The following is a 27,293-nucleotide window of genomic DNA, read 5'->3' as shown; positions in this document are numbered from 1 at the left end:
GCCCCAGAGAAACCTCTGATCATGTGCTGCATCCATGGTGGCCTGCACTGAGCTCAGAATATTCAGTAAACATTATCTGGAGGTACCCAAGTAGTTACCAGAATTATCTTTTCCTTTCCTGTTTTTTAAATAGAGGACGATAAAGGTTTTCCACCGCTACTGAAAGTTACACACCCTGATCAAGTGTGCTATTTCAAGTGTGTGTGTGGGAAGTTTCAATGCACATATGGAGGATGCTTGCTTGCAAGGACTTGCGAATTCGCTTCAGTGGAGGGGGCAGCTCTGCAAATGAAATAAGTAACAAATGCACAGCTGCCCTCTTGGCAGAAGTCGTGGCATATCCCTCTTGTGCATGTCTTGAAGCAAACCAGAAATAATCCAGTCCCTTTCGATTGCCAAGCTACACCTCTCAGGAACATGCGTAGAATAGAACAGATCTGTTCTACACCAAGTCCAACATTTTGTACAGTATTTTGACATAGTTGTGAACAAATAAGGTTTGCATTTTTATCATCATCATCTTGCCTTTTAGCAACTTGCCTGATGGTTTTGGCAAGCTGTTCCCCTGGATGGAATTGTTTTATTGCACAAGGCCCAGAAGCTCTTTCCGATATTTTGAATTACCATGCCTCCATTGAATTGCATTGACTGTTTTGATGAATTTGTTATTCTGGTTTGCTACTCTGTTTGATAATAAAATGATTGCAATGCTTGTTGCTTTTTAATGCTACTATTGCGATTATTGTGAGCTGTTTTCAGCTCAACACTGTTGCTGGAGAAGAATACAAACATCAAATCAAATAGAATTCGTTCTGTAGGTGACCACCCAACTTACAATGCTGAACCAATGAACATGTTAAAACCTCCACTGCTGTGGCCCCTAGATTGTCCAGAAAGGACTGTGGCACTTCAGATGAAAAAGGTTGCCCACTCCATAGAGGTGGCAGAGCCATTTCTGGTGTAACACTTTTTATGACGCTTTCATTTCTGGAAAAGAACTAGTGTGAGCCAGTGGCGTAGCGTGGGGGGTGCAGGGGGGGCCAGCCGCACCGGGCGCAACATCTGGGGTTAGGGCAAACCCACAGGTTAGGGGGCGCAAATCCACGGGTTAGGGGGCGCAAATGACTTGCCTTGCCCCGGGTGCTGACAACCCACGCTACGCCACTGGTGTGAGCAGTGGTAAAATGTCAAGCACTTCACCCAGGAATGATAGCTCTCTTCTTTGCTAGATCCCCTTTAGTCATAGAACTTAAAAGCAGCATGCCACAAACTAGTATCTCTCTCCCTTTTCTATAGTTCTGTGCTTCCTTCTTTCTGATAGACTGCGGCTTCCAAGAATCACTGAGCCACCGCAGGCTAGGAATTCCCTACTGTACAATGTTACTAAAGAACTCCCAAGCTGTGAGTGAGGAGGTGTTTCCTTGCTTTCATTGCTAGATGCTCCTGAAACTTGTTCTGGCACCTCCTTCCCCATCTTACATCGAAATCATACTGATATCTAGTATAGGCAGGCTTTCCCCATATACTCTCTTTCTGAAAGGAGTCGTATTCTAGTAAAACTCTTCAGATGTGGAGCAGGGAGGAAGAGACTGGAGATGGAGAAGTTTTTCATATCAGAACTACTCTTTCATAACTTGCTCAGCTCCCAACCCTGAATAGGGTTGCCTTTCCTCTCTTGAGCATCAAAGGATCAACTTGTATGGATTCTAAAAGCAAACGATTTGCCCTAGTCAGCTTCCAAACTCATGTTACTCGGGATCTTTAGTTCTCGGCAGGCTACATTCTAGCTACAGCTTTAGTTTCACTTTACATTCTGCTAGATGATGGCATTAAGTTTGCATGTTCCCGGTTTTTAATTATTTCAGTGTCCATTTTATCTACTGTTGACTGGCCCCCACAGCTCTTCATGATCTGCCTTCACGCAGATGTGTGACAGCACTAGATTCACACAATGCTGTCCATCTGGTGCTTGGAATGCAAGCTACAAGTTGCAGCCCAGCAACTGGAACCCCACACACAATCCTCGGTGCAAGATGCAAGGATCTAAAAAAGAAAACTGCCCACGTTTGGTCCCCCCCCCAATACACGTAGGACCTGATAAAAAAGATGGATCTTAATATAGCAGTCTGCTTCTTTGTTTGAGCTGCCTTTGCTGGATCAGAGTAACCTTCTTTTAGCAACAGGAGGCCAACTATCTTACTATAAATGTGATTTAAGGTTACTACCTTTCAGATGGTTGGCATTTCAATTTTTGTCTCCTGCATTCTTAGTTCTGGCAAAAGAAGCAGCAGCTACAAATGTGGAGCATCCAATTTGAGAGGGATCTTAATTTTGTTGCAGTGGGGACTTGATTCTGACACGAGTGGATGACTGTTTTAAATTTCCTTGCATTTGTTCACAGAGACACTCGGCTTCCTCCAATCATTCCTGTCATTATTGTGGCTGAATTCACATTAAGCCAGTCAATTTTTTAAGCGCTACAGTACTTCTGCCATCTTAATCAGCTGCCAGCTACATATATTAAAATACTTCTCTTCAGTTATCATATTGGGTTGTTGTTTTCAGTATGATTTTACAAGTGTGCTCAATAGATCCTGCGAGCTCATTGCTGATTGGTTGGAAGAACTCACTTTTAGAAACAGAATTCATGTGCAAAGAATGCAGTAAGGAGTACAGAGAAAACATTTGGTCACAGTTTCTTATCTTAGTAATATTAATGTAACCACGGTTATTTAGAATACGTACACGATACACACAGCTACATAGATATTAATTAATTATATATACACATTCATTTTTTTAATCTAATACTAACACTTTATCCTCTTGTTACTGAAGACTGATGTTTTGGCATTTCAGGTTTGAAATCTATTTAAACCTGGGACATAGGAATGAAACACGTTTTCAAGTATACGTCACAGTGATTGAACTTTGTACATGGAACCGAACACATGTTGTCTTCGCAGATCCAATGCCAGCAACAGACCAATGAAAAAGCAGTTGCCTGTTAAAGCCATCACTGCCTAATAACTTTCTTTTGGGTCATGTTGGCATTCACACAATTTCCAATAAAAAGCCAACAGTCTTATAGACAAAAGATGGCATTTTTTTGAGGGGGGGGGGGGGAACACACACATCTTTTTCAGTCTGAGCCAGTGAATTTTTCCTTTTTCCCAAAGGTATTCTATGTTCCTTTGTTTCTGTTATTTCCATATTTACACATTTGTTTGTTTGTTTGTTTTTGTTTGTTTTAAAAAACTTAATAGGGATTTCAAATGTGAGCAGAAGAAATGCAAAGCCTTTCCTTTTAAGTTCACTAAAAACCACTAAGAATGTAAAAATTTCAAAATACCTTATAGGGATTCTTCAAAATACAGGAAGTATTTTCATGGTGGGGAGTGGGGGGGTGGGAAGGGGTTACATCACCACATACTTTACATTACATCCACACAAGTCTACCTAATCACTTTGGTTAGACAAATATCAGTAACATACAGTAAAACATCATACATCTCACAAGACATGGTACAAAATTTCTTACAATCCAGTACTGCCGCTTTGCGGGTGGGGGAGGATGAAAACCTACTTACAGACAATTAACATAGTTCACACTAGAAAAAAACAAAAACCTATGATTACAAAATTTACTTTTTTGTTCTAATTAAACTGTTGTATGTTTCAATTTTCAATAAGCTTCCTAAAGTGTGTATATCTTGCTCACTGATTAATGTGATTTATTTTTTTGTATACTATAATAGCCATTATTAGTAAATTAGCATTTTGCCAATGGAAAGAAATCTGTTTTTAAAAACTTCAGTTGACTTCTTATTTGTAGAACTCAGAAGAGGGGGCTACTGCTCAAGACTCATAAAAACAGTCACTTAGAAATGATAAACTTAAAAAAATGGTTACATTGGAGGAAACAAGCCATGAATTTCTACTTGCTTTCTCTTAATCTGTTCTCTTACGGTGTCGAGAGGTCTTTGTTTTACAGCGCCTCTGCAGTTGTGTCTGAGGAGACAGACATGGTCACTTTGGCAATCTTAACTGTGTTTTTAATACACTTTTCAGCAGCCTTGTGGACATTACCTGGGTTGTTAGCATGTCTGTGCTGGCAGTCAGACTCCAAGCTGTTATCAAGAGGCTGTGCAGTCCCATTGCAAGGTGGAAACATGCTCCTGAAAGCATGTCTCAGGTCCTGGCTCCTGAGAGCATAGATGATGGGATTCACGGTGGAATTCAGCAGGCAGAGCATGCTGCAGAAGGCAAAGATAGTCTTCACGAGCTTGTTCATCTTCCCAAAGACATCATAGAGCATAATTGCAAGTAGAGGACCCCAGCAGATGATCAAAACCACAAGAATGAGGACCAAGGTTTTGGCCAACCTAATGTCCATACGTGTTTGTTCTGGCCTAGTAATCTGATGCACTTTACCATCCTCTGAAGTATGTATTATTATGCTCTTCTGAGTGCCGCGCTGGAGCATCCTAACAGCATGACTATGAGCCTTCCACAGTATGTACATATAGGCATACACAATAAAAAGCAAGAGTACAGTGGTGACCCCAATCCAGAACAACAGATAGTTCTCGTCTATTAGAGGAAATATATCTGAACAAACAGAATTGAGCATTTTGCAGTTCCAGCCCAGCAGAGGAAGGACAGCTATTACAATAGCTATGGTCCACATCACGCAGAATGCTACAACAGCCTTCGATCTGGTGACAATCCTCTTATAAGATAAGGGCCTGTGTATTGATATATACCTGTCTATTGCGGTGAGGAAAAGGCTGCCCACCGAGGCAGTGAACGAGGCTGTAACTCCACCCAGTTTGAACAGGAACACATTAGGGCTGTCTTTCCGATGGAAAACATGGAAGTCAACAAAACTGTAGACGAAGATTACACTGCCCAGGAGATCAGCTACGGCCAGGCTGCTGATGAAATGGTAGGAAGGCCTGCAGCGAAGGCTTCGGGACTGCAGGATGACAATCAAGACCAGAAGGTTTTCCAGAACAGTGAAGGTGCCCAGAGTAAGGGACAGTACTGCAATGGCCAGCTGCTGGCTAGGGTTCAGAATCATAAAGCACTCCATATCCATGAAGTTATCCCCACATTGTATATTCTCCTCATTATCCTTGAAGGTGGTCAAGGTCTTGTTGTAAAAATCTGTAAGGTTGATCTGATCCTGTGGGTGCCCACCCAGGATGGCATCTTCTCCTGCAGTCATTTTTGGTCGGAAATCGCCTCGGAAAGAAGACAGAGGGAATTTCTGTGGGTAGTATCCTAACTTGGAAGCCATGTCACTTTTGAAATCTTCGTACTGCATATCGCTGGAACCCATGTATAGAAGATCTGTCGTAATTGTTCTGAAGGTCGTATCTGCGAGGCCATCTAGGACTGACTTCATAACCCCAGGTGTCAGTTATGCAGGCTTCTGGGGGGGAAAGACAGGAAAAGGCAGCAATCCTAGTAGAGAGGGAAGAAGACCAAACTTAATTAGCTATATGCAAACCATGCAAACTATAGGAAAAGGGCAAAAAGCATTGTAAACAGCTTAGCTGAGTAACATCCAACAATACTGCAAAGCTTATTCTACCTAATGGTGGATCTGTCTCATATTTTACATCAAGTGCACATTCATTCAGATGTAGAATGTCTAGACTGCTGGTTATGCAATGAAATGACTGAAGGTAGGGTACTTCTGTATTAGAAAATATATTGATTTTTATTAAATTATTATAGCTAGTTCTGCTGGATACATTTTCTAAATGGAACTTTGATGAGAGCCCCCTCAATTCCTTCATCCAAATCGATTAGACAGGGAAGTGGTATGTGAGCATGCACACCTCCAAGAATCTTGTTCAAATCCTTAAGCCACAACCAAATAAATTATCCAACAAACCAGGACTAGGTATCTGCAAGCTGGATTGCAGAAGTGGTAACATCAGATCAAGGAGGATGTTAGCATTTTTATCCTTAAAATGCTTAGTGAATTAATCACAGCAGATCACGGAGAGTTCTGTTGCATCACAATGCTGGCCAAGTTGGAAAAGGCCCAAATCACAGGGAAGAGCTCTACTGTGCAGTGTTGGGCATACATGACGATGGTAGAGAAGTATTGGGTAGGCTCACTAATGAGTGATTAATTGTGTTCAATCACTTACTCCAGCTACATCCTAGAATAAATGTGAATCACTTATGATTGCTCCACAACTTTTGATACTATTGATAGCAATGTTCTGATGCCTTAGTTAGAATAGCTGTAGCCCTGAAAGGACTTCAATGGTTCTATTTCATTCTTTCAGGCAAAAATCCCCTGAGGGTAGACTTGGCACATGCTTGCAGGGCATCTTGGGAGACATTTGTTCATAGTTCCATGGGTGGGTAAACACTGACATGTATACTGTGCAATTTATAGCCATTGAATGAGATCATCCAGAACTTTGGAATGACATGTCACCAATACACTTGTTACAGCTGGGTCTCTACTATTCCAAACATCCAAGTTAAGCACATGAAGTCCGGTAGGCAGGGGTGGCCTGTCCTGTTTTGCTGCCTGTTATTGTTGTTGCTGTTGCTCAGGTGCTCTAAGATGTTCTCACTCAGCCCAGCTCCAATATGGGGAATGAGCTGGGTGGGAGAAAGGTATTCAGAAGTACCCCAAAACAGTGAAATGACACAAGGGAGGGGTTAGGTTTCACTCCCGTCTTCCACACGTCCATATTTACACTAACAGTAGACCTTCTGCACCAGCTTTATAGCAAATGGAGCAGAGCATGATGATGACAACAATAATTTAATCATTTTTTATCCCACCTTCTCTCTCAAAGGAGCCCAGGACAGCAAACAACAAAAGAGGAAAACAAAACATTTTTTAAAATAAATAAATGAATAAATAAATAAATAAATAAAAACTCTTAGCAGTCATATATTGTTACAGCTAATAATTTCACAGTTTCCAGAAACAGTCATCAAAATGCCTGGAAGGTTTAAAAATTTCTCCTGAATGTTAATAATGAGGATGACATATGTACCTCTAGGGCCAGGGGTGGCGGAGATGTATTGAAAAAAATGGTAAACTCTACTGAGAAGGCCCAGCTATGGGTCAGAACCAAGTGGGCAGTGCCCAGCAGTGGCATACCAACTGGGCCTCCCCTGGCAATCATAGGGCCTGAGATTGTTTATACTGAGGGAGGTACTTTTTGAGGTACTTGGCTCCCAAGCTGTTTAGGGCTTAGTAAGCTAGTACTAACACCTTGAATTGGGCCGGAAGTCCAGTGAAACCAACAAGGTACATTCTGATTTACCTTCAGCTTCCAGACCATCTCCAAGGGCAGCCCCATGAGCAAGTGCCTAACTGTAGTTCTGTCCTGGCACCATTCTTAAAAGATCTAGTGAGAAAGGATGTCTGTTCACAGAACATGACAAAGAAGACAGGCCAGCCAAGATGGCAGAGATCCTTCATTGGATTTCATGACACCTTAATTTTTACTGGAAAACATCCATGGGGGAACTCCATGTTTTATGAATACAGTGTGGAAAGGGGTGGAACTAACCACCATATTGTGTTCCCATGTAATCTGATGCTGCTATTAGTCCTGCAGCAGAACACATACACTTCATGGGGCAATTTAAATAGGGAAAGTAGTATCAGGGTAAGGTTAACCTCCCATTCCCTTTCACTGCCTCTGCTTGCTCTCATTTGGGATTATCCCCTGGATGCGCTTAGGCAAAAATGAAAATGTTAGGAAATCCAATTACAAATGTCCTATGTCTTGTCAAATTTGAGAGGCAAGAACATGGTCTTCTACTTTATTGTCCCAAGGTTTAGGAACTGTCACCCTGTTGATGTACTTGTGACTCTTCGCCTGCTTTTCGGGTGGAGGCAAGTAAGACTCATTTGTTCTAACAAGCATTTTTTATTGTATTGCGTTGTGGTTCTACTGTTTTAAATTGGTATTTTATGGTTGTTGTAAATGTCATTGTAATTTTAACTCTCATTTTTACTGTGGTTTTATTGATGTTTTATGTTCGGACTATGAGCTGCCTTCAGCAAATTGTTTAAGACAAGATAAAAAAAATTATAAATAAATAAACATCAAAGCAACAAAACATGGATTAATATTATTTGGGGGGGACGGGGAGCTGAGAAGAACAGAAGCAAATTACTTGTGCTGCATTTCCAGATACAGTAATTTGCGATGCGCTCCATAGATCTGCCAGTAAACAAAATAGGGAATTTGCCTTTAATTGCCAAGAGTATATATAAAAATAGCTAATCCATTCAATGTCATGGGCTGGATGTACAGGAGTGGTGGGAGGCACCAGCTGGGGTGATAGCCTGTAGCTTATTCGAATTAATATGTGGAAGTCTGGTAGCAGATACCCCTTAGTCTGTTTTTGCCTGTGTTCTTGGGTCACCTTTGCTCATTTCTTCAATCTTCCTTCTCCTTAACGTACACTTTCCTTGGATTCCTCTTTCTCTGTCAGTCCTTTACCTACCAAAGTCTCTGGGCTTTCTTACACTTCATACAGCTAACTCCTTTCTCTGAACCCCGTATAATATCTTAATCCCAACAAAACTGGCAACTTCCCTTCCCTTTGCTGCAGTGCAAATTTTATGACAGATATTTGTCAGGGTAAGGTATTATTTATTTATTATTATTTATTACATTTGTATACCACCCTACACCTGTCGATCTCAGGGCAGTTAGGAGTGGGGAAACATTTTCAGCCCAAGGGCAGCATTCCCTCAAGGGCAACGTTCTGGGGGCCACATGCCAGTGGAGGTGGGGAGAGGCAAAAGTGGGTGGGGCCTGAGCCAAAATGTGGGTGGGACAAAGGTTGTGCTTCTTACCCTTTGCATGGTAGGCTACATTCCAGCTGTACAAAAATCAGACGTTTCTACACGCACCTCTTTAAACGTCCTCTAGGCAAGCAAGGAGCATTAACATAGTTCAAGGACACATAGCAACCATGCAAAAATAGTCAGATCAGAGCCAGGAAGGGGTGTGGCCTGGAGAGAGGGGTGTGGCCTTAGAAGGAAACGGAGGAGGTGTGGCTTGTGGAGAATTCTGGGAGCCAGAAGGGCTACATTCCACCTGCAGGCCCAATGCTCCCTACCCCCATAAGGAGGTGTGGACTCTCCTTCCTTGGAGGTTTTTAAGCAGAGGTTGGCTGGTCGTCTGTCATGGGTGCTTTAGTTGAGATTCCTGCATTGCAGAGGGTTGGACTAGATGACCCTCGGGCTCCCTCCCAACTCTATGATTCTATAATTCTAAGGCATGGAAGAAAAATATTGTGTGGGTTCTAAAGCAATATGGACATACATTTGGAAGATGCAAATGGAATAGTACCACCTGTCATTTTGACAGAAAGTTATTTTAAAATCTATACAACATGACAGTGGACTCAATGGAGAATAAAGAAAAATCATGGTAGAAAACAGTAAGTGTTGCTAATGATGAGCAGGGAAGTCCTGCATATGATTTAGTGCTGGCTCAGCAAATCTTGGTTCATAATTCAGTCTTCCAAAATATAGAGATGGAAGCGTTTCAGAAATACTGTTATAGATAGACTCTGCTAAGATGGACACTTCAGCTGGTTATCACTCTGTATTTTTATTATGCTGTTGTTAACTGCATTTTGTATTATTCCAATTGTTTGTATTTTAATTCAATTGATGAGAAAGCACTTTTTACAGCTTTGTTTATTGAGAAGCTAGAATGTTCACAAACATGCCATGTCATCACAGGAGCTCAGCCAATTGGTGCTGGAGCTTTCATCACTACAAGAACAAAGTAACATTTATTTTTTTAAAAAAGCTCTGTACCATTGGTGTCCTTGCGTAAAGTGCCAGGGGCTTTTGATCCAGGAGAAGGTATCTTCTAATGGAGGAGGTGACGCCATTTTTGCCGATTCTGCTTCCTAGCAACAACACTAGGCATGTCAATTGGATTCTACCCAAAGTCTGCTTTTTATGACACAAAATCCTGATAATGTGAACGGAAGCAGAAATAAACCCTTTTTAAACCTAAGTAAACTTTTAAAAGAGCAGATTTAAAATATGTGAGACTGAATTTGGAATCAATGTAGCATTCATCCACAAATGTTTGTGACAGATTATACAGGTGATCAAAATTAATTCCCTGACTGCTATAATTTATAGCCATTCTTGAAGCAAAATGTATCAATATTTCATGTAGTGCAGAAATGCTAGAAAACAAATAGTTTTCTGGTGACTTAAACTGCCACACAGTTAAAAACAAAAAGCAAAAATAACCTCACTCATTTATAATACAGGCAGAGTGTTGTACATAATGTTTCAATTAACCATTTAAAAATTTATAGAAGTGACTTTACTTAAATATGTTTATTTCTATAACACAAGGGGTTGCTATTTAAATCATTCAGTAGCAGACAGTTAGGAAAGTGTCTTTTAAACATTTTTCAATTTTTCATGAAGCCTAAGTAGTATTCAGTGATAAAGCTGCAGTGAGTATGATTTGTTAGTCTACTCAGAATAAATACCCCTTTCTCCACCTTTGAAGCACAAGAGTGTGTGAGATCGTATGTTTATTGAAAATGCTAATAAGACACTCTTATGTTTTAACAAACATTCAGCAAAGTACTACTCTGTATGCATATGCTTTGCCAGAACCATAGTTAATGGGATCATGAAAAGCAAATCCCACCCTGCATTTCAATTCCCCCCCCACACCCGTGCATTTAGATTTTTACAGTAATTTCCAAGTTATTGTATTTGCAGACAGAAATTTATTTGCAAGTACCAGGGAGTTCATTAGAACAGAGTTTAGACTTTGGAGGATGCTGCTGACATTAATTTTGTTTTGTTTGCTGTTGGGACTATCATAATTGCAAATCACTAGCAATGTGTATAAATGCACCTATTAAAATAGGAAGGAAAGTTTATTAAAGCCGGATCAAAACAAATCATACAATGAATTTGGGGGTTTGTTATTAATATAAATTAGGTACATATGCCTTTAAACTATGATATGTGAAGAGTATAAGACCAACCAATTATGAGGAACGGCTAAGGGAGCTGGGCATGTTTAGCCTGGAGAAGAGGAGGTTAAGGGGTGATATGATAGCCATGTTCAAATATATAAAAGGATGTCATATAGAGGAGGAAGAAAGGTTGTTTTCTGCTGCTCCAGAGAAGCAGACACGGAGCAATGGATCCAAACTACAAGAAAGAAGATTCCACCTAAACATTAGGAAGAACTTCCTGACAGTAAGAGCTGTTGGACAGTGGAATTTGCTGCCAAGGAGTGTGGTGGAGTCTCCTTCTTTGGAGGTCTTTAAGCAGAGGCTTGACAACCATATGTCAGGAGTGCTCTGATGGTGTTTCCTGCTTGGCAGGGGGTTAGACTCGATGGCCCTTGTGGTCTATTCCAACTCTATGATTCTATGATTCTATGAACCCATTACTGGTCTTGGAGATCCTTCAAAATACTTTTTAAAAAATAAATCATTTCTTAGTGCTTGCTTCATGCAAGCATACTCAAGTGCTAGTAGCGCTTCATCCTGTCTCAAACTTGATGACAACAAGAAGGGGGCATCAAGGGGAATTTGTCACTTCAAACAAACAAACAAACAAACAAACAAACAACATGCATAGCCTTCAAATAATTAAATAAATAAAATAAACAAAGGGGGTTAGATCCAGAAGTTCTCCTCTCTGAACAGAATAGCCTTTTTCCAACAAAGAAAAGATACTTACACAATAAAAAGGGAAATGAAATCTAGCAGGCATTGTGTATCTCTTGCACAAGTCTACTCAGCGGCACAAGCTTCCACCATTTGCGCTGAACAATGCCTTTCACTATCTCTTGGGCAATTTGCAGAACAGCTTCAGCACCAGAATTTCTTCCGCTTGCACATTTCTGGATCCAGCCCAAGCCTTACAAAATGGCAAGCCTTTGCTGTTGAGATGTGGAAGCTTATGTTGACAGCTTTTTTGAAAAAAAAAGGATGCCTGAACTCTTAAGCATTTTGACCAGTACAGCATTAAAAAGTGCTCCAAACTCTAAAGCAGAGAGAGACAGAAAACTTAAAATGTGAGATTAGAAGAAATGAAAGATTTGGGGGTGGGGTGCGTGGAAAAGTGAGATTGTGATATGCAACTTTTAAAATATGTAACCGTCAGCTTTCTTACTTCTATGTGTGGAGAGGAGAGTACAGTAGACGGACAGAACAGTGTGGATCTGATTCCCCCAAGAGACTTGTGAAGGACGTTTATCTCTAAAGGGGATGTATTGCAAGGAAAAGATGACATGGATCTTCAAAGCACTGAAATGTATGCAAAACAGAAATTTTCATGACTGCCTTAAACACCACAGTTGTTATCAATAGTAAGCTGCATGGCTGGCCAAATAGCATTGGCTGGAAGAGGCTCAGAGGTAGGTTAAGGCAGCACGACCAGTTCAGTGCCACTGAAATGTGAAATACTGAAGTCCTCCCCTGGAGAGGCTAAAGGGTAGGTTAGGAAGCCCTGTATAGATCAATGTAAGGCTTGTTCCTGCATTCCTCACACCCTGCAAACTTTAAAACGTTGAAATGGATCTCTCCTGCACTTCACAAAATCAGCCCTCAAGTTAACTATCATGTGGTTGTGCAGGGAGATTCTCTGTAAATAATTTGTGAACAGTTCAAATTTAATGATCTCTGGAGCCACTTCCCAATGCAGGATGTAGTCATCCTGGCCTACCAGTATTCATTTGGAGATCAGGAGCAGGCTGTAGATTCAGCCCTCCAGTTTTCCTTGCCATCTCTCAAGTGCAGATTCCTCAGCCCTATTCAGATGGACAAATCTAGAAATGCAACATGCCAGCAGAGTAAGGATGACTGTAGACTATGCTGTATTTATGTTTAGAGAACATTTACAGCTAACTTGATAAACGGAGGTGAAGAGTTGAAAATAGTTATCAAATGCCTATATTTACATGGTTGTTTAATGCACATGTATATTATCTAATTAATCTTTGACCTGCTATTAATTTATTAGTCTAATTACTTGGAAATTAGAAGACTGTATTAATCTGGGGGAGGTAGTTTCAGATGGACTGTGTTTACATTTAGATGAGGGAGGTGAGGAGTTTGTTCCTCCCTTTCTTTTTTAAAGCATCAGCACACCAACCAGGTCGCTGCTCCCTGTGAAAACGGGGGCTAGAATGCCCCCCATGGGAACAATTCTAAATAATGACAAAGTATAATAAAGTGCCTGAATTACTGACAGGCAGCTTTTGAAGGCACAGAAAAGCATCTTCATGAAAAGAAAACACCTGTAGCAGGTGTTGCTTTGTGTACCATATCTGCTGGATTTCTTTAGGGGCTGCCAACCATTTTGGTCTAGTGGTTACATTTTTAATTTTGAGACCACCATGGAGGGGGTGTGGCTTAATATAAAATTAGAGAGACAACCACCCCTGGTAATCTTATGCCCAACATGGGAAATCGGCTTTTTCCTGTGTGAGCTGACACAGAAGACAATTATATTGTAAACCTCCTGGTAATCATTGGATGATGGCCAGAATAGACATTTCATAAATAATATTAACTCAGTGTGAGTTCTCTTATCCAGGAGCAGCTTAGGTGTCTCTTATCATCCTGTAGTGGACGATAGCAATGTTTTATGGATGCGTTTTCCCCCTCTTTTATGATCTTATTTTCTAAATTATGCCAAAAAGGCTGAATAAATTAAATGAGTAAAATTGTGGTAGAATGTGTGGCTTAAAAGAATCACTCATATGGGCTCTCTGCCACCTAAAACTCAGTGTCACTACCTAAGAATATTGGGTTTTTTGCTCCAAGTTTTCCTATCATTACCTTTTAGTATTTAGTATATATTGGTGGCTTACCCACTTACCTGGGAGTAAGCCCCATTAAACTCAGTTGGACTTACTTTTGAGTGTGCACACATAAGATTGCACTCTTAAGTGCTTGGTCATGTCTTTCTTACCTTTTTCTGGTATGAACACCCACAGGCAATGGCATAATTCATCAGATGTATTATTTATATATGGTACCGTTATATATTATTTAGTGCGTTTTTGTTCTGCCCTTCATCCAAAGAGTTCAAGGCAGGATGCCTGTCCCTCAAAGATCTCCAGTGTTATTCTTCCATAATCTAGTGTCAAGTCTTTCTGTTTCAAACAGAATCAAGCAGAAAAACTTTTCCTGAATATAGGCCTGCAACTGAAGATAACAATTCATGTATCTAAAGGGAATTGTACCCAACAAAAGTCTAAATAAGCTATAATAAAATTTGCCATGAGTCACTTTGCTGTTATAGACCTATAAAATCAACTAGATAATCTGGGGAAATTTTACTTATGGTACTTATGGTTATTGTGGGGCATAGGTATTTGTTCATTCCCCCCCCCCCAAAAAAATATAGTCCGGCCCCCCCACAAGGTTTGAGGGACAGTGGACCAGCCCCCTGCTGAAAAAGTCTGCTGACCCCTGGACCAGATGGTCCCTGTGGTCCCTTACAACTCCACAATTCTGTGGTTCTATGTATCAGCTCTGTGTAAGGATAGAACACTGGCCCTGAGGTTGTGCACTCTGATGCTCCCAGAGAGCATGGTTGAAGTTAATAGTGGGATTATGGGAATAGAAATGCCCACCCACACAAAGTAAATCAAAGTAAGACTGCCTAAGAATGCCCTAATATTAGTCACAAAACATCTGTTTATTATTATTGGGGGGGGGGCTATTTCAAAAAAATTAAAAGCAGTGGCCCAGATGAAGTGTCAAGCTTCAGCTATTTGCTTTATCTCTGACTGAAAAAGAAGTTTGACTGACATTTTAAAAGTTGCTAAGGTATTTGTTGTACAAATTTACTGAGCACCAGAGTCGGTAGAAGTGAGTTCCACAGATTTTGTGCTGATGCAAACAAAAAAAAATCTTCCAGGCAAAAATGAAGCAGGCCCGTTTTTTTCAGCAAAAAGTAAATAAATATAAAAAAACAAACAAACCACATTTGTAGAAGCTGCACTGAGACCATTACAAAGAAAAACCTCTCTGCTTATAGCTATAACCCCATCTGCACTGTATATTTTAAAATAAAAAGGTGGGGTTTTCCTGGCTTTAAAAATGGTAAAAGGTATATTATTATTATTTAGTACATGTATATCAGGGACATCCAACTCCCAAGAGACTGTGATCTACTCACAGAATAAAAAACTAGCAGTGATCTACCCTTTTTTTGGGGGGGGGGTCAGGTCAAAGTTGTTGAGCATTTTTTAAGGAGGATGGTCAAAGTTGTTGACCTTTTTGGGGGGTTCATGTCAAAGTTGTTGACCAGGAAACAAATGGCCTCACAGCGAAAACTACGTCTTCTGTTCTAGCGATCATGCGCAAATGGAGGATGGGCCAAGGCGGTGGGGCTGGATACTCTTTTTCCCACGCAAAGGAAAAATCAACCACAATCGACCAAAACCTCCCAGGGATCGACCAGTCAATCGTGGTCACCCAGTTGGACATCCCTGCTGTATATCTTGTAAGTCTTGATGGTGTACTTGTTGAGTTCCATGATGGAAGACAAGTGGGGTGTAAATGTACTAAATTATAATATTTTAAAAAACTCAAAACTTAAAGGACTGGGAGACAGTACAAAGCAATTAATTTTGTTGCCATCTAGTTCACACTGCTGTAAATCTGTTGGATGCAAGATTCAAAAGCAGAAATGTAAGTGATCATAGCACTATAACTGCATTTGACTGGATTACAAAACAAGCAGCACGCTTGATGCTGGAAAGGGACTTTCAAATGTTGCAGACTGCAGAACATCTTCAAGTATTTGGCCAAGGAATGTAGTCTGAGATTCTGCCAAGCATATTCGTCCCGCAACATGGCCTTTGTACAACACAGCCTCCCAAATCTCCTTGCTTCTTCCCTACTTTAGGTTCCTCCATCTTCTTCTGCATTATGTTAAAGAAAATGATCTATGTTTGGAAATACTAACACTAAATCAAAAAATAAACAAAAAATGTGAAAAGGTAGGAAACTTTTTGAAATTGGGCAAACCTTCAGTTTCATGATAAATATGATGACAGTTATGAAGAAACAGATATGGATAACGGTAGCTTAAAAAAAGACGCTGATTGAATTTCATGCATTGGTCATTTAGTATTGTTTTCCCTTCCCTCCCCTCCTTTTGTGAAAATGAATGATTTATGTCTGCTTGATACTGTGAAGGACTGGAAAGAGACAAAATAATTTGCAGAATAAATAATAATTTGTTTTACTATAACACTGTTGGTTTATATTTTTCTTGGGTTTTTGCCTGTACCTCGTAAACTGGCAAAATCAAAGAGATTCTAGCTTCCTTAGTGCTCATCAACTTGTAGCTACTTTTGTAACAAAAAAATGTAAAGAATAAATTCAATTTGTAATCACTGTCTGAATTAACTGTACTTTTAATGTACCAGACATGATCATCCTATGGGAAACCAACTTATACATGATGCATTTTATGTTCCTTAAGTAATGAAGTGACCTTTGATATGTAGTGCTTTAATGAAATATTCAATTTTTAAAGAAATTTCTGGAAAATGGGCTTTCTTCCAGAAAAAAGATCCCCCATGGTTTCAAAAATTCCAGATATTTTACATCTCTAATCAAGCTGTTGAAGGAAAAAAAGAGGGAAGATTCTTGAGCTAGCTTAAAGTAGGTTGACAGACGACTTTAAAAAGGGCACTTTTTAATTGAATTTTATAAAGAATACAGAGTATTTGAAGGTTTTTGAGGATATGTCTTCTCGTTTATTTATTTAGATCTAAGCTATATCCTATCTCAGGGGCTCAAGGGGGTTACAATATCTTGCAAATATTAAAAATGTAATATAAAAAGACACAAGACAAGTACCGGTAATATGGAAAGGTGGTAATGATGGAAAGTTGAACCTTTGACCCAACTAAACATGCTTAAAGATTAGAGTTAAAGCTTGAGGGAAACCATAAACCACTGTATTTCATTCATGTATAATTATATTTAAGAAATGACCCTTTTTCTGGACAATAATGTTTGGAGTATGGATATGGATTTCATCAGACAGTACAAATGAGATGCTGGAGGCCTAAGGTAATGTTGCAGATGAAGTAGTGAATTGTTTTATGTGGGAGGAAAGGGAGAGCCAGCATGATGGATGGTGGCAGGGTTATGGACGGAAGAAGAGGCAAGAAACACATCATGAATTTTGGGAACAACAGCCATTTTCTACCAAAAGTAAAACTGAGGTAAAAAGTATTGACTACGTGCCTTATTTTAAGCGTATACTTCAGAAGTCCATTTGTAGAATGGTTAACATATTTGATATAACATATCAGCAAAACTATAATGAGTATCATTGATTTCCCAGCCAGATTTGACATGGAGAGAAGTATTTTCATTGTAATAGGTTTGCAGTGTACCAGTGGTTTTTCAAAGGGCGTGGTGTGTCGCACTGGTTTTGCAGGAGAGGGTGGCAAATGTAGTGGGAAGATTCAAAGGCAACCAATATTATATTTGGGAATGAGTCATGTTCCTACAAAGCTATTGTTTTATACTTTCTGGATGTCCCGTGATCATATTATAAAATGACTGTGTTCTGTGATATAAACCAAGCAGTGCCGGGAGTTGTTTCTTGTTGTTTTCCACTGCATTTCTGATCAATTAAAAATTCAGTTGTGGTGCGAGCAAGTTTTCATTCTGAAACTGTGGCCTAGAGAAAAGTTTGAGAACCACTGCAGCGTACTGTCAAATGATAAATGCAGATTGGTCTGATGAGAGGCGTGAAATGGAATCTGATGTAATAGCACCAAGAAAAAGCTGAGAAATAATTGTCAGTTTTCTCAAAGAAAGAGCTGATTTTGAAAGAGCACAAACTACTCATTAAGGAAATTGTTGGTGTTTTATGATTTTGGAGACAATCCAGAACTCAATCCACAATGGGAAGTTAAATTATTCATAGAATGATTAAATATACAAGTTTATATGTGAGACATGAATGGGCCATGAGGCAATACTGTAATGTAAAAGTTTCATAGACCCAATATCAACTCTGAAAAGGGTTTTGGGACAATATTTCAAGCCACATACCCTAGTGCAGGTCTGTCAAAGAGGCTGTTGCCACAGATGCCATCTTATCCAAACCTCTTCACCTCTTTTGCTTCTAGACTGGCAAGTGTAGGGACAGGTGCCACCTCTTTGGTAACTGGATTTAACCCAAGAACCTCCAGTTGCGGTCTCGTTTTTTTAGACTACAAGTAGTGATGAACGCAACTGCAAACGCATTTTCTTAACATTAGACCAATGGAGGAAATCATTGATGCATTATCATGCTTGGTAAAACTCTGCTGTTAAGAAAGAAAGAAAACATACTCTCTGTCATCAGCTTAAGTGATGAACACTTCTCAAGATGATGTTTTATGCCTCTCTTCAAAGCTGAATTCAAGTTAAGTAGGTATTCAGATACATACCCTAAGGGAAACAAATAGCTGGTGACACAGATACTTCCTAGCGTTTCAAGATATCACACCAGATTGTTGGGCCACGCAGCATACATTGAAAACGTGCAGATGCTTCTGCTTATGTAAAAAGAAAGAATTAGAGTGGATAATACTATTCAGAACAACAAAACGTGGGTGATGTCACATCTGCAAGCCTCAACTGCAAAAAAAATATGTTTAATGTAAAAATGCATTTCCATATGCTAAAGGGAGTAGATTAACTCACTCTGCACACATATAAACAACAACTATTACGGTATGTCAGCTCACTTGAGCAATGAAAAGCTTACAGATATTGAGGTAGTTCTTGGTATCAGCAAATGAAAATTGTTTATGCTGAAGTGCAAACAATGAAGCTGAGAAATATCCAATGTGTTTTAATACATGCCAGAGACACTTCATGTGGAATGTCTATCATATGTGAAATTCATACAAAAAAGCTTTCTGAAAAGAGGGAATACAGAAGAGGGATGGGGTGGAAGGGCTCCACTGAGATTATACTAAGACGTTTAATTTGCTCTCCGCACCCCAAGTTGGATCCAGAGCTGCTCTTCTGCAAGTGGAAAAGCTCATTCTGTCCACATGAGGGACTGAGATCCAGAAGCAGGTTCCCCTGGATTGAGTGGAAGAGGGTTCTCTCTACCCCTGGGGCCCATGCCCTCACTCCCAAGCTGTTCTGCATGGGGAAATGCAGAGGGAAGATCTTTGCATCAGCAAATATCACCTTCTCCCCTTCTCTAGCTCATGGTGGATACAGTAGATCTAACCTATCTGCACACTATGTTAAAAACAGGCAGACGTGACTAAAAATAACGATTCCGTACTAATTTAACATAGTCATCAAGGGGAGAAGAGCTTTGCAAGCTTTCCTAAAATGCAGGTGTGAAAATTTACTCCAGCTGGGCTAAAATAAGATTTTTATAGTGTTATTTAATCAGCATCGTCTACTCAAGTCTTTCTAGTAAACATGACTAACTCAATACACATGATTGCTTCAGATAAGGTCATCTCTAGATCATGTAAAATATTACAGCTTTGGTACGGCCTTTCCCTCGTAGATTTTCAGTGAATAAAATTGATATACAGAAGTACCTAATTTGTTCATTATCAACAGACGGGTCTGTGCTGGAGGGGGGGCAGCCAGATATTCTTGCCCAGGGTCTTGGATGGCTAAGCTGGACCAGCTGCTTTTTGTTTTAGGTTATAACTTTATTCTTATAAGACTCCCACCCTAGGCCTCAGGCAAGCTCTGCAGGGGCCTGCCAAGAGATCAGATGCCAGAAGATCAGATGCAAAAGAAAACAGGGTTCATGAACCTTTAATTGTTGCGTAAGAAGGGGGATTTAGGTAGGTGATGCACATTTGAAGTTTCCTGCATAATCAATAAAGGTAGAGATGTCTGGATCTCTACTATATCTGGTTGGCCTGCCATAGGGTAACATACTAGAAAAACATGGACCTGGTCCATTTGGGAATGTAGCAAAATAAAGGCTACTTTTATCACATAGAAAGAAACAGAAGGCTATGCTACAATTTGTAACTGTATTCTTTTAATTCAAGAAAAAAGTTTACAAAATGTTCTTCCAGATTACAAACCTTGACTTGTAATCAATTCTATAGACTTGATTCCCAAATAATTCCATGCAAATAGATGTGTTTAGCTTTTGGATTTCAGTAACAATATCACTTCACATATTTTATTCTATTGAGATCAAGCGTTCTTTGAAACACAACTATATACACACAACTATAACCCCAAATGCACACTGAGAGCGCAATTCTGTTTTTGTCTACTTAGAGGCAAGTCCCCCTGAGTTCACTTGAGCTTACTCCCAGGTAAGTCATTATAAGACTGCAGCCTTACAGTACAAGCCTAACTACGTCTACTCAGCTATGAGTTGCATTGAGTCCAGTGAAGGTTATTCCCAGGTGAGTATAGGACTGCAGCCTTAGCAAACTCTTAGTTCTAACATCAAATGTGCCAGCAGTATAAGAACAGAACAGCTTAAATTTTATCACAGCTTCTATTCAAATTTATTAACATAATATCATTTTAGGCCTGTTTTGGCACGCTTGCAAAACTGCTCTGAACTAGATGTTTAGTCCCCTACAAGTAAGAAAACAAGAGCAGCATTGTTGCAATTAAGGGCCCATTTCTCTCTGTCTTCTGTGTCCATTTGTACAGTTGCTTTAATCCTGGACAAGTCCCAGTGTTAGGATTGTTGGCAGCAGTTGACCGTACAATGCCTGAGTTTCAAAAAAGGTAAAATATTCAACTTTTCACAATGAATACATAGGAATTATTTGGGGATGGCTTGGGGGGGGGAATGCAACTCTAAAATATGGAGGAATTGCTCCAAATGGCATCCTTCTGAAAGTGAACGTTTTTGAAAACTAATAATATAGCCACGAACAAAGGAGAGTCGGGAAAAGACTCACACCTTAACAAGAGACAAAAATGAATTCTGAAGATGCTTTGAAGTATGATTGAGTTGGTGGAGAAAATTCATAGAATCAGTTGCTTTGAAAAGGACGTGAATCTTTTAGGGTATTATAAAAAAAACCACCTTTCCCTATAAGAAATTAGTGAGATGCGTGGGAGTGAGTGGATGAAATAGAATTGTACAGTTGAAGGGGGGGTTAACTCTAAAATTCTTAGCTATTTTATCACCCCTTTCCTTCATCAGTGAACCAGGTTTCCCATCCAGGCACTGACCAGATCCAGACCTGCTTCACTTCAGAAAGTGTGACAGCCTTTAGACCGTATCTATGTAAGATATGCTGTTTTATATGCTGTCTAGGATTTTGCTTCATTTTAATCTCTTGACTGAACTGCTTCAGTCACAAACAGAGACTAGTACTCAAAGTTTCAGTTATGAAAGCAGCACTGAAAATTTCTATTCGATCTCAGTCTCTGAGCTTTCTTAATCAAAACTACAGTATGTTTATATGTGAAAGTAGGAAGAATTCAATTAGAAATTTGAATTCAGAATCACAACGGCAAAGTTTGCCCAGGACACATCATCCATTTACCAAAGCATTAAAAAAAAACTTGTAAGGATGTCCTTTATGCAATGGAACCAATGTAATTATTTAAATAACAGCTAATAAAGTCAAAGACATCACACTCTTGCAGTGCAATACGCTGCATTTTTATTTGAAATGGAATTTATTCCCAAGTAAACATGTTTAGGAGTGCAGGTGACATCCAACATTGGTCATACTCAAGAGTAGGCCCACTGAAATCAATTAATGCACTTAAATTCCTTGATTCCATAGGTATAAACTGAGTATGATTAATGTTGGATATTACTCATGATCTTGGATTTTTTCCAGGTTTGTTATTTTTCCATTACTTTCCAATTTGAGGTGTTAGAGGAGGCTGATGATGTATATTAATAGAAAACATATCTTACATTCCTTGAAGACTTCTCTCTTTTTCAGTGCTCATTAGTTTTGAAATTAAATTATTGGTTTTATAAATTCAGCTCAAGATCATTTTATTCAGGTAAGTTCTATACTTCATCCCAATATATTCTAAAAGGTGATTCTGTGTGTGTTTTTGCTGCAAAGCCAATTTTGAGTTAATGCAATTTTACATGTGCATATTTGGCTTAAACTAATTAGACACTCCTGCTTTCTCTCTTATTGTAAATTTACACTTGCTGCATAACATGACCTATCACCATAATGACTGCTATTTCTTCTTCTTCTTCTTACTGAGTAGAAGAGGCAACATCTCTGTAATTTCTATTATGTGCAGTCTGTGTAAAAATAAGCTCCGCTAATTGCTGCAGTGTTAACCATCTTATTACTTAAAATGCATTTTTAAAAAATGCTGCTCTGGCTGGGTTCTTTAGGCCAAACAACAACAGCAATAATACCAGCAGACAGAGAGGTGCTTGTTCTTTAAGGCAAGGAAGAACAATAACACTGGAGGAACATACAGGAAGAGTGAGAACGACCCACCACCATATTTAAGCCTTTTAAATCATAATAACCATAATACAAATAAAACTTTGCATCATTATTGCTTAGCATGTACAAATAAACCTCCAAAGAGATCCCCCCCAAAAAATCTGATTAATTGAATTTATTTTCCTAGATGGTTTCAAAGTAACCACACAATAGGCAACCAAGCCATATTGCATGCTGAAGGCATATTTTTTCCTTAAAAGTAAAATTCATAGCATTCTTCAAAGCAAGATAATGACAGTTATCATCTAATATTGTTATATAGTTAAATATATATATTAGTAAAGTGATGTCAGAAATCACCATTTCATCCAAGGCTTGAGACATACCTCGCCCTGGAAGCTTTTCACTGTAGCTTGTACTTTTGATAGAAGCCCACCCAAAGAAGAGTTTGTTTGTCAAAATACCTGATGCTTAACACCAAAGATTTAACCATTTCTTACTTGCTGTAGATAATTCTACTAGATTGGAAGGTGGGGAGGAATCATCAAATATTTAGAGGCTATTGGATGCTCAGTGTTTTGTTTATATCTCACTGAGCATCTCTGCATCCAGGATAACCACCAGTGTACAAAAAAACAAAAACCCTATAGTTGCCTTTTCCTGCTGTTTAGAACCTTAACTGTTGGGAGTTGGGGCGGGAGGGAAGGGGAGAGGCGAGAGAAGAGATAATACAGGAAAAATCAATAAGAATGTCTTCCATTATTAATCACCAAAGGGTTAGGATTAAAGACGAAACCCTCTATGTCAGACAAAGTCCTATGGGAACCTAGAGGTTGACTGCCTGAAAGGTTCTGTATGGAGAAGAATGAATGCATATTAGCCATAAAACTACCAGTCTTTAGCTTCTACAAAGCTGCCTCTTGTCAGATCTCACATCCCTCCACCCCCCCTGTGCCCCCCCATCCCCGTTAAGATCACATCCATTAACAGAAGAAATGAACCTGGAGAAAATATATTTTCCATTCACTCAATCTTGCCTCATTACATAGTCACTCTGCCCTGATCTCTTCTGGATCAGATCAATTATACCTGTAACACGAAGGAAATAAGAGAGCAGTGCACCATTTGCCATATGCAAAGGACCTTTATTAACACAACACAGCATCTGCAAATTTCTGGTTGCTTTTAAGAATCCATTGATTTTGATTATGGCTCTTGTATCCAGCAATGATGCTATCACACAATGGAACGACAAATAAGACACGCCAAAATCTAGCAAAGCCACCTGAACACCGCTTTGCAGTTTTAACCTCAAATGGGTGAAGCGCAACAAAGTCTAGGCTGAGGTCTCAGGCTCAGTGTCCACAAATGACTCCTTTAAAGCGCTAATTCATTCAATGACTGTTAATTGAGGTCACCTTCTGCCTCTTTATGCTCCTGTATAATTCCAGACTGGTTATTTTCTTTCCCTAACAAAGGACATTAGAGTGGACATTTATATTCTGGGGCCACAAATACATAAATAAAAACTTTCCTGGTTCATCAGGTGCTGTGGATTTCATACAAGCCCCAATGAATTGTTATGATTTTCCGTTTCAGACCATTTTTTAAACAGATGCCTACACTGATCCTATGTAGGAAAATTGCCCAGTTTGAGAGTGAAGAGCATTTATGCATCTGGTACTATACCTGAATTGCTGTAGGCGGCTCTCAAAAGATTCATAGTTACAACAATACAGATACTATACAAACAATAATTAGAAAGCGGTTGGGTGGGATATATGTATATAAACATATGCGCGCGCTCGCTCTCGCTCTCTCTCTCTCTCTCTCTCTCTGACACACACACACACACACACACACACACACACACACACACAGTGAGCTACCTATGTGTGACACATAAACTACTTGATCTTCCTAAAGTAAAGCTTTTCAAAAAATCTATCCCCTGGGGAAACAGATCACGCATTAATTGGCATTTCGGAGAACGCTACTTGGCAGCAACTTCCCCGATTCGTCTGCTGATGACCGGGATCCAAAGGTGCAGTCCGGACAGAGGAATCAGTGGAGATTTTGCTCTGAGGACTGAACTCTCAAGGGCTTGCGTCTACCCAGAGGAACACCTTGAAACCGGCACCTTGAGGCGAGTCCAGCGAGGTCCTCGCCTTCCAAGGAGTTCGCCCCTGAAATTCGGAGCACCGCGCGACTCCGCGCGCAACTATCCTGGGCGGACGGGGCTGAGTTCCAGGCGGGGTTCTCCATCCAGCCCTGCGCGCGCGAGTAAAGCGGGCAGCAACACGGCGCCCCCGGCTCCCCCTGGCTGACCTATAGCCATTGCCCGCCCGGGTCTCCTTGCCCAAAGAGCAGCTGCCCCCCCCCACGTCCTTACCTTTCCCCACGTTCACATGGCCCCGTCTCTCGCAGCTCCCTCGGCTGAGGGGAGGCGGCGGGGGTGGTCCGGAGAGCGCGCGCTGGGTTTTCGCGCCTCGCGCTCCCTTCGCGGTGGAGGCGCGCTGCTGCTCCAAGGCTGACCCTCGGCGGGCAGCGAGCGGGGCGAGCTTTACCGCCCGGCGGCACTGACTGAGGGGAGCGGAGGGCTGGACCGGGAGGGGTGGGGGAAGAGAAGGCGGCGCGAAGGTAGGAGGAAAGGGAGAGGAGAGGGGAGCAGCTCCGCGTTCCTCTCGGCCCCTCAGGTCTGGCGCCGGCCTCGGTCTCCCGCGCCGCTCGCCATGTGCTTCTCTTCTGCGCTGCTCCTGGAGCTCTGAGAGGAAAAGGAACTGTGCGCAGCGCCCTCCCCGAAGCCCCGTCCTCCTCTTCCTCCTCCTCGGCTGCTGCGGCTTGTTGCCCGACGTCTCCCCTCCTCAACAGCTTGCCTCGCCGCACACCCCTTCTTTCCCTCCTGGTCCCATTTATGAAGCTCAGTTGCCATCACGTGTTAATGTGCCTTTGTCCTGTCGCTGGCAGCAGCGGCAGCAGAAGCGCGGCAACAGTAACTAGCGCGGAGGGAGGGAGGCAGGCAAGGAGGGAGGGAGGGAGGGAAGGAAGGAAGGACGGCGTGGGGGGTGGGGGACCAGGCAAGAGCGCCAAACTTCGCGAGTGCCACGCATGAGGCGGGCAGGGAGGCGCGCTGAGTTGTGCGCGCGCGTGTGGAGGGACGGCGGGGCGAGAAAACAGGGCTCTTTCCTGGGACTGCGCAGGGGGAGTGGGGGTCAGTGGAAAGGGGCCGTTTCTGGAGTGCTGAGGGACACGCTGCTGTTCTTGCTAAGGGGCTGAAGTCCCCTGTGGGGCGAGGGCATTCGTGCCTCGGCTGCTCTCCTTGGAAAGCAAAGCGTGCGGCTCGTTTTGCCCGCGCTCGCACTCTCGGGAGGCCGTTTGGATGGCTGGCACCGGCGCAAAGATACCGGTTGCTGCCGCTGCGTGCGTTGGTTGGCGAAGGCGGAATGGACGGGGGCAAGAGGGCTTCGAAGCCGCGCTCGTGAGAGCCGGAGGGGGTCGGCGCAGTGGGGCGCCCCAGCGCAGCTCGTGGGGCGCGGGGCACAGCAGGCGGGCTGAGGCGGGAGAAATAGAGCCGCGCGGGACCGGGCTGCCCTCCGGCTCGAGGCACCAAGGGCGCTGGAGGGGCGGAGAGTTGAAGGAAAGTTAAGCTGCGAGGGAGGCCTTTCACGAGAGACCTGCTTTATTTCAATCTTGAAAGGTGACCTGAAGCTCCTCGTGCCGAGGGCGAGACCTCTGCTCGGAGCCACCGGCAACAGCCTAGCAACGACTCCGGCCCCCTCCTCTCCCCCCCCCCCCCCATCCAGTGAGGGGCTTTGCATTATTCATACTAATTTGACTCCCCTCATCATCTCGGCAGGTTTCTCTTTGGAATTACAGATTATTATTTTTCTGCATAACACGGCTGGCTCCTCAGGGAGCGCGTTTTCCCGCCCTGCCCGGCCACCCCTCGAGGCGAGGTTATTCGCGGCCCTCTTACCCACCCCATAAACAAACAAATCAGGCTCGGTGGGTTTTGTGACCCCACCATTGCTCAGTTTTCTGACTGGGATGATATGCCCGGGAGAGGACCCGGCTCCTTTCCTCTCCCAGCGCCTTCTGGGAGCGCACGAGCAGGCTGTTGCCGCAGCCGGAGCAAGGAGGGGCGCGGGAAAGGCGCGAAGGAAAGCCGCCGCCGGGCCTCTGCTGCTCTCCATGGGCGCAGATCTGGCTGCCCTTCTTCGCGAGGGGGCGAGAGGAGCGCAGAGTAGGTGGTGGTGTTTTTATGTTTGTCTCCGGCAGCGTCTCTCCCCCCCCCCCCTTCTCCACCCCCATTTCAGTGATCAATACTACAGCTATAACTGCAACGCATTTAGACTGAATCCTCCTCCCACACTCTGGCGCATATTCCAGTCCCGTATGATCTGTTATGCAGGGAATAGACTGGGAAGCACGTGACAGGCCGTATTTATATGGTGCTTCTAGAGTTCTCCGTGCAAAACATTTTGCAGGCAGATTTCAATAATTCTTTCCAATAACCTGGCAAGGCTGTACCATTTTTCTCATATTAGTGACAGCATTCAGTCCACACACTTCTTTAAGTGTCGCCTTAAAACATCTCTGTTTTCCCTGGCCTGCTGAGATTTTAATATGCAATGCAATTGGTATGCATGTTTTCTTGGAGGTAACTCCCACTGTGTTCAGTAGGGCTTATTCCCAAATAAGCCTCCTCCGTTGCCTTTCCTTACCTCCTCCTTCCTTCCTTCCATTTATTTAAACAACATGCTGGCATTGTCATTGTTCATTCCGCTTTACACTGGGCAGCACCTTGCTTTCTCCAATGGCCTTAAGAAATAACAAAATCATATTATGTCAGAGGCA

General features: G+C 41.7%; 1 protein-coding gene across 2 annotated transcripts; it reads right to left on the bottom strand.

Annotated features, from left to right (window-relative positions):
- Positions 1–512: 512 nt before the first annotated feature.
- CNR1 (cannabinoid receptor 1) lies at positions 513–25,807 on the bottom strand. Of its 2 annotated transcripts, none has more exons than XM_028722945.2 (2): positions 24,829–25,807; positions 513–5,469 (listed from the first exon to the last, which is right to left on the bottom strand). In XM_028722945.2, the coding sequence occupies exon 2, from the start codon at positions 5,408–5,410 to the stop codon at positions 3,989–3,991; it is 1,422 nt and encodes a 473-aa protein (XP_028578778.2). In that variant the 5' UTR covers positions 5,411–5,469; positions 24,829–25,807; the 3' UTR covers positions 513–3,988. The 2 variants fall into 2 exon arrangements, with proteins under 2 accessions (XP_028578778.2, XP_028578779.2); XM_028722946.2 differs by lacking the exon at positions 24,829–25,807 and adding an exon at positions 9,836–9,975.
- Between the last annotated feature and the right edge of the window lie 1,486 nt (positions 25,808–27,293).

This window comes from Podarcis muralis, chromosome 3, assembly GCF_964188315.1.
Source record: "Podarcis muralis chromosome 3, rPodMur119.hap1.1, whole genome shotgun sequence".
Lineage (NCBI taxonomy): Eukaryota > Metazoa > Chordata > Lepidosauria > Squamata > Lacertidae > Podarcis > Podarcis muralis.
This window is presented reverse-complemented; position numbering and strand designations above follow the sequence as displayed.

Excerpts from the sequence above, each read along its gene's own strand:
- CNR1 (XM_028722945.2), bottom strand. The coding sequence starts at position 5,410 with ATGAAGTCAGTCCTAGATGGCCTCGCAGATACGACCTTCAGAACAATT.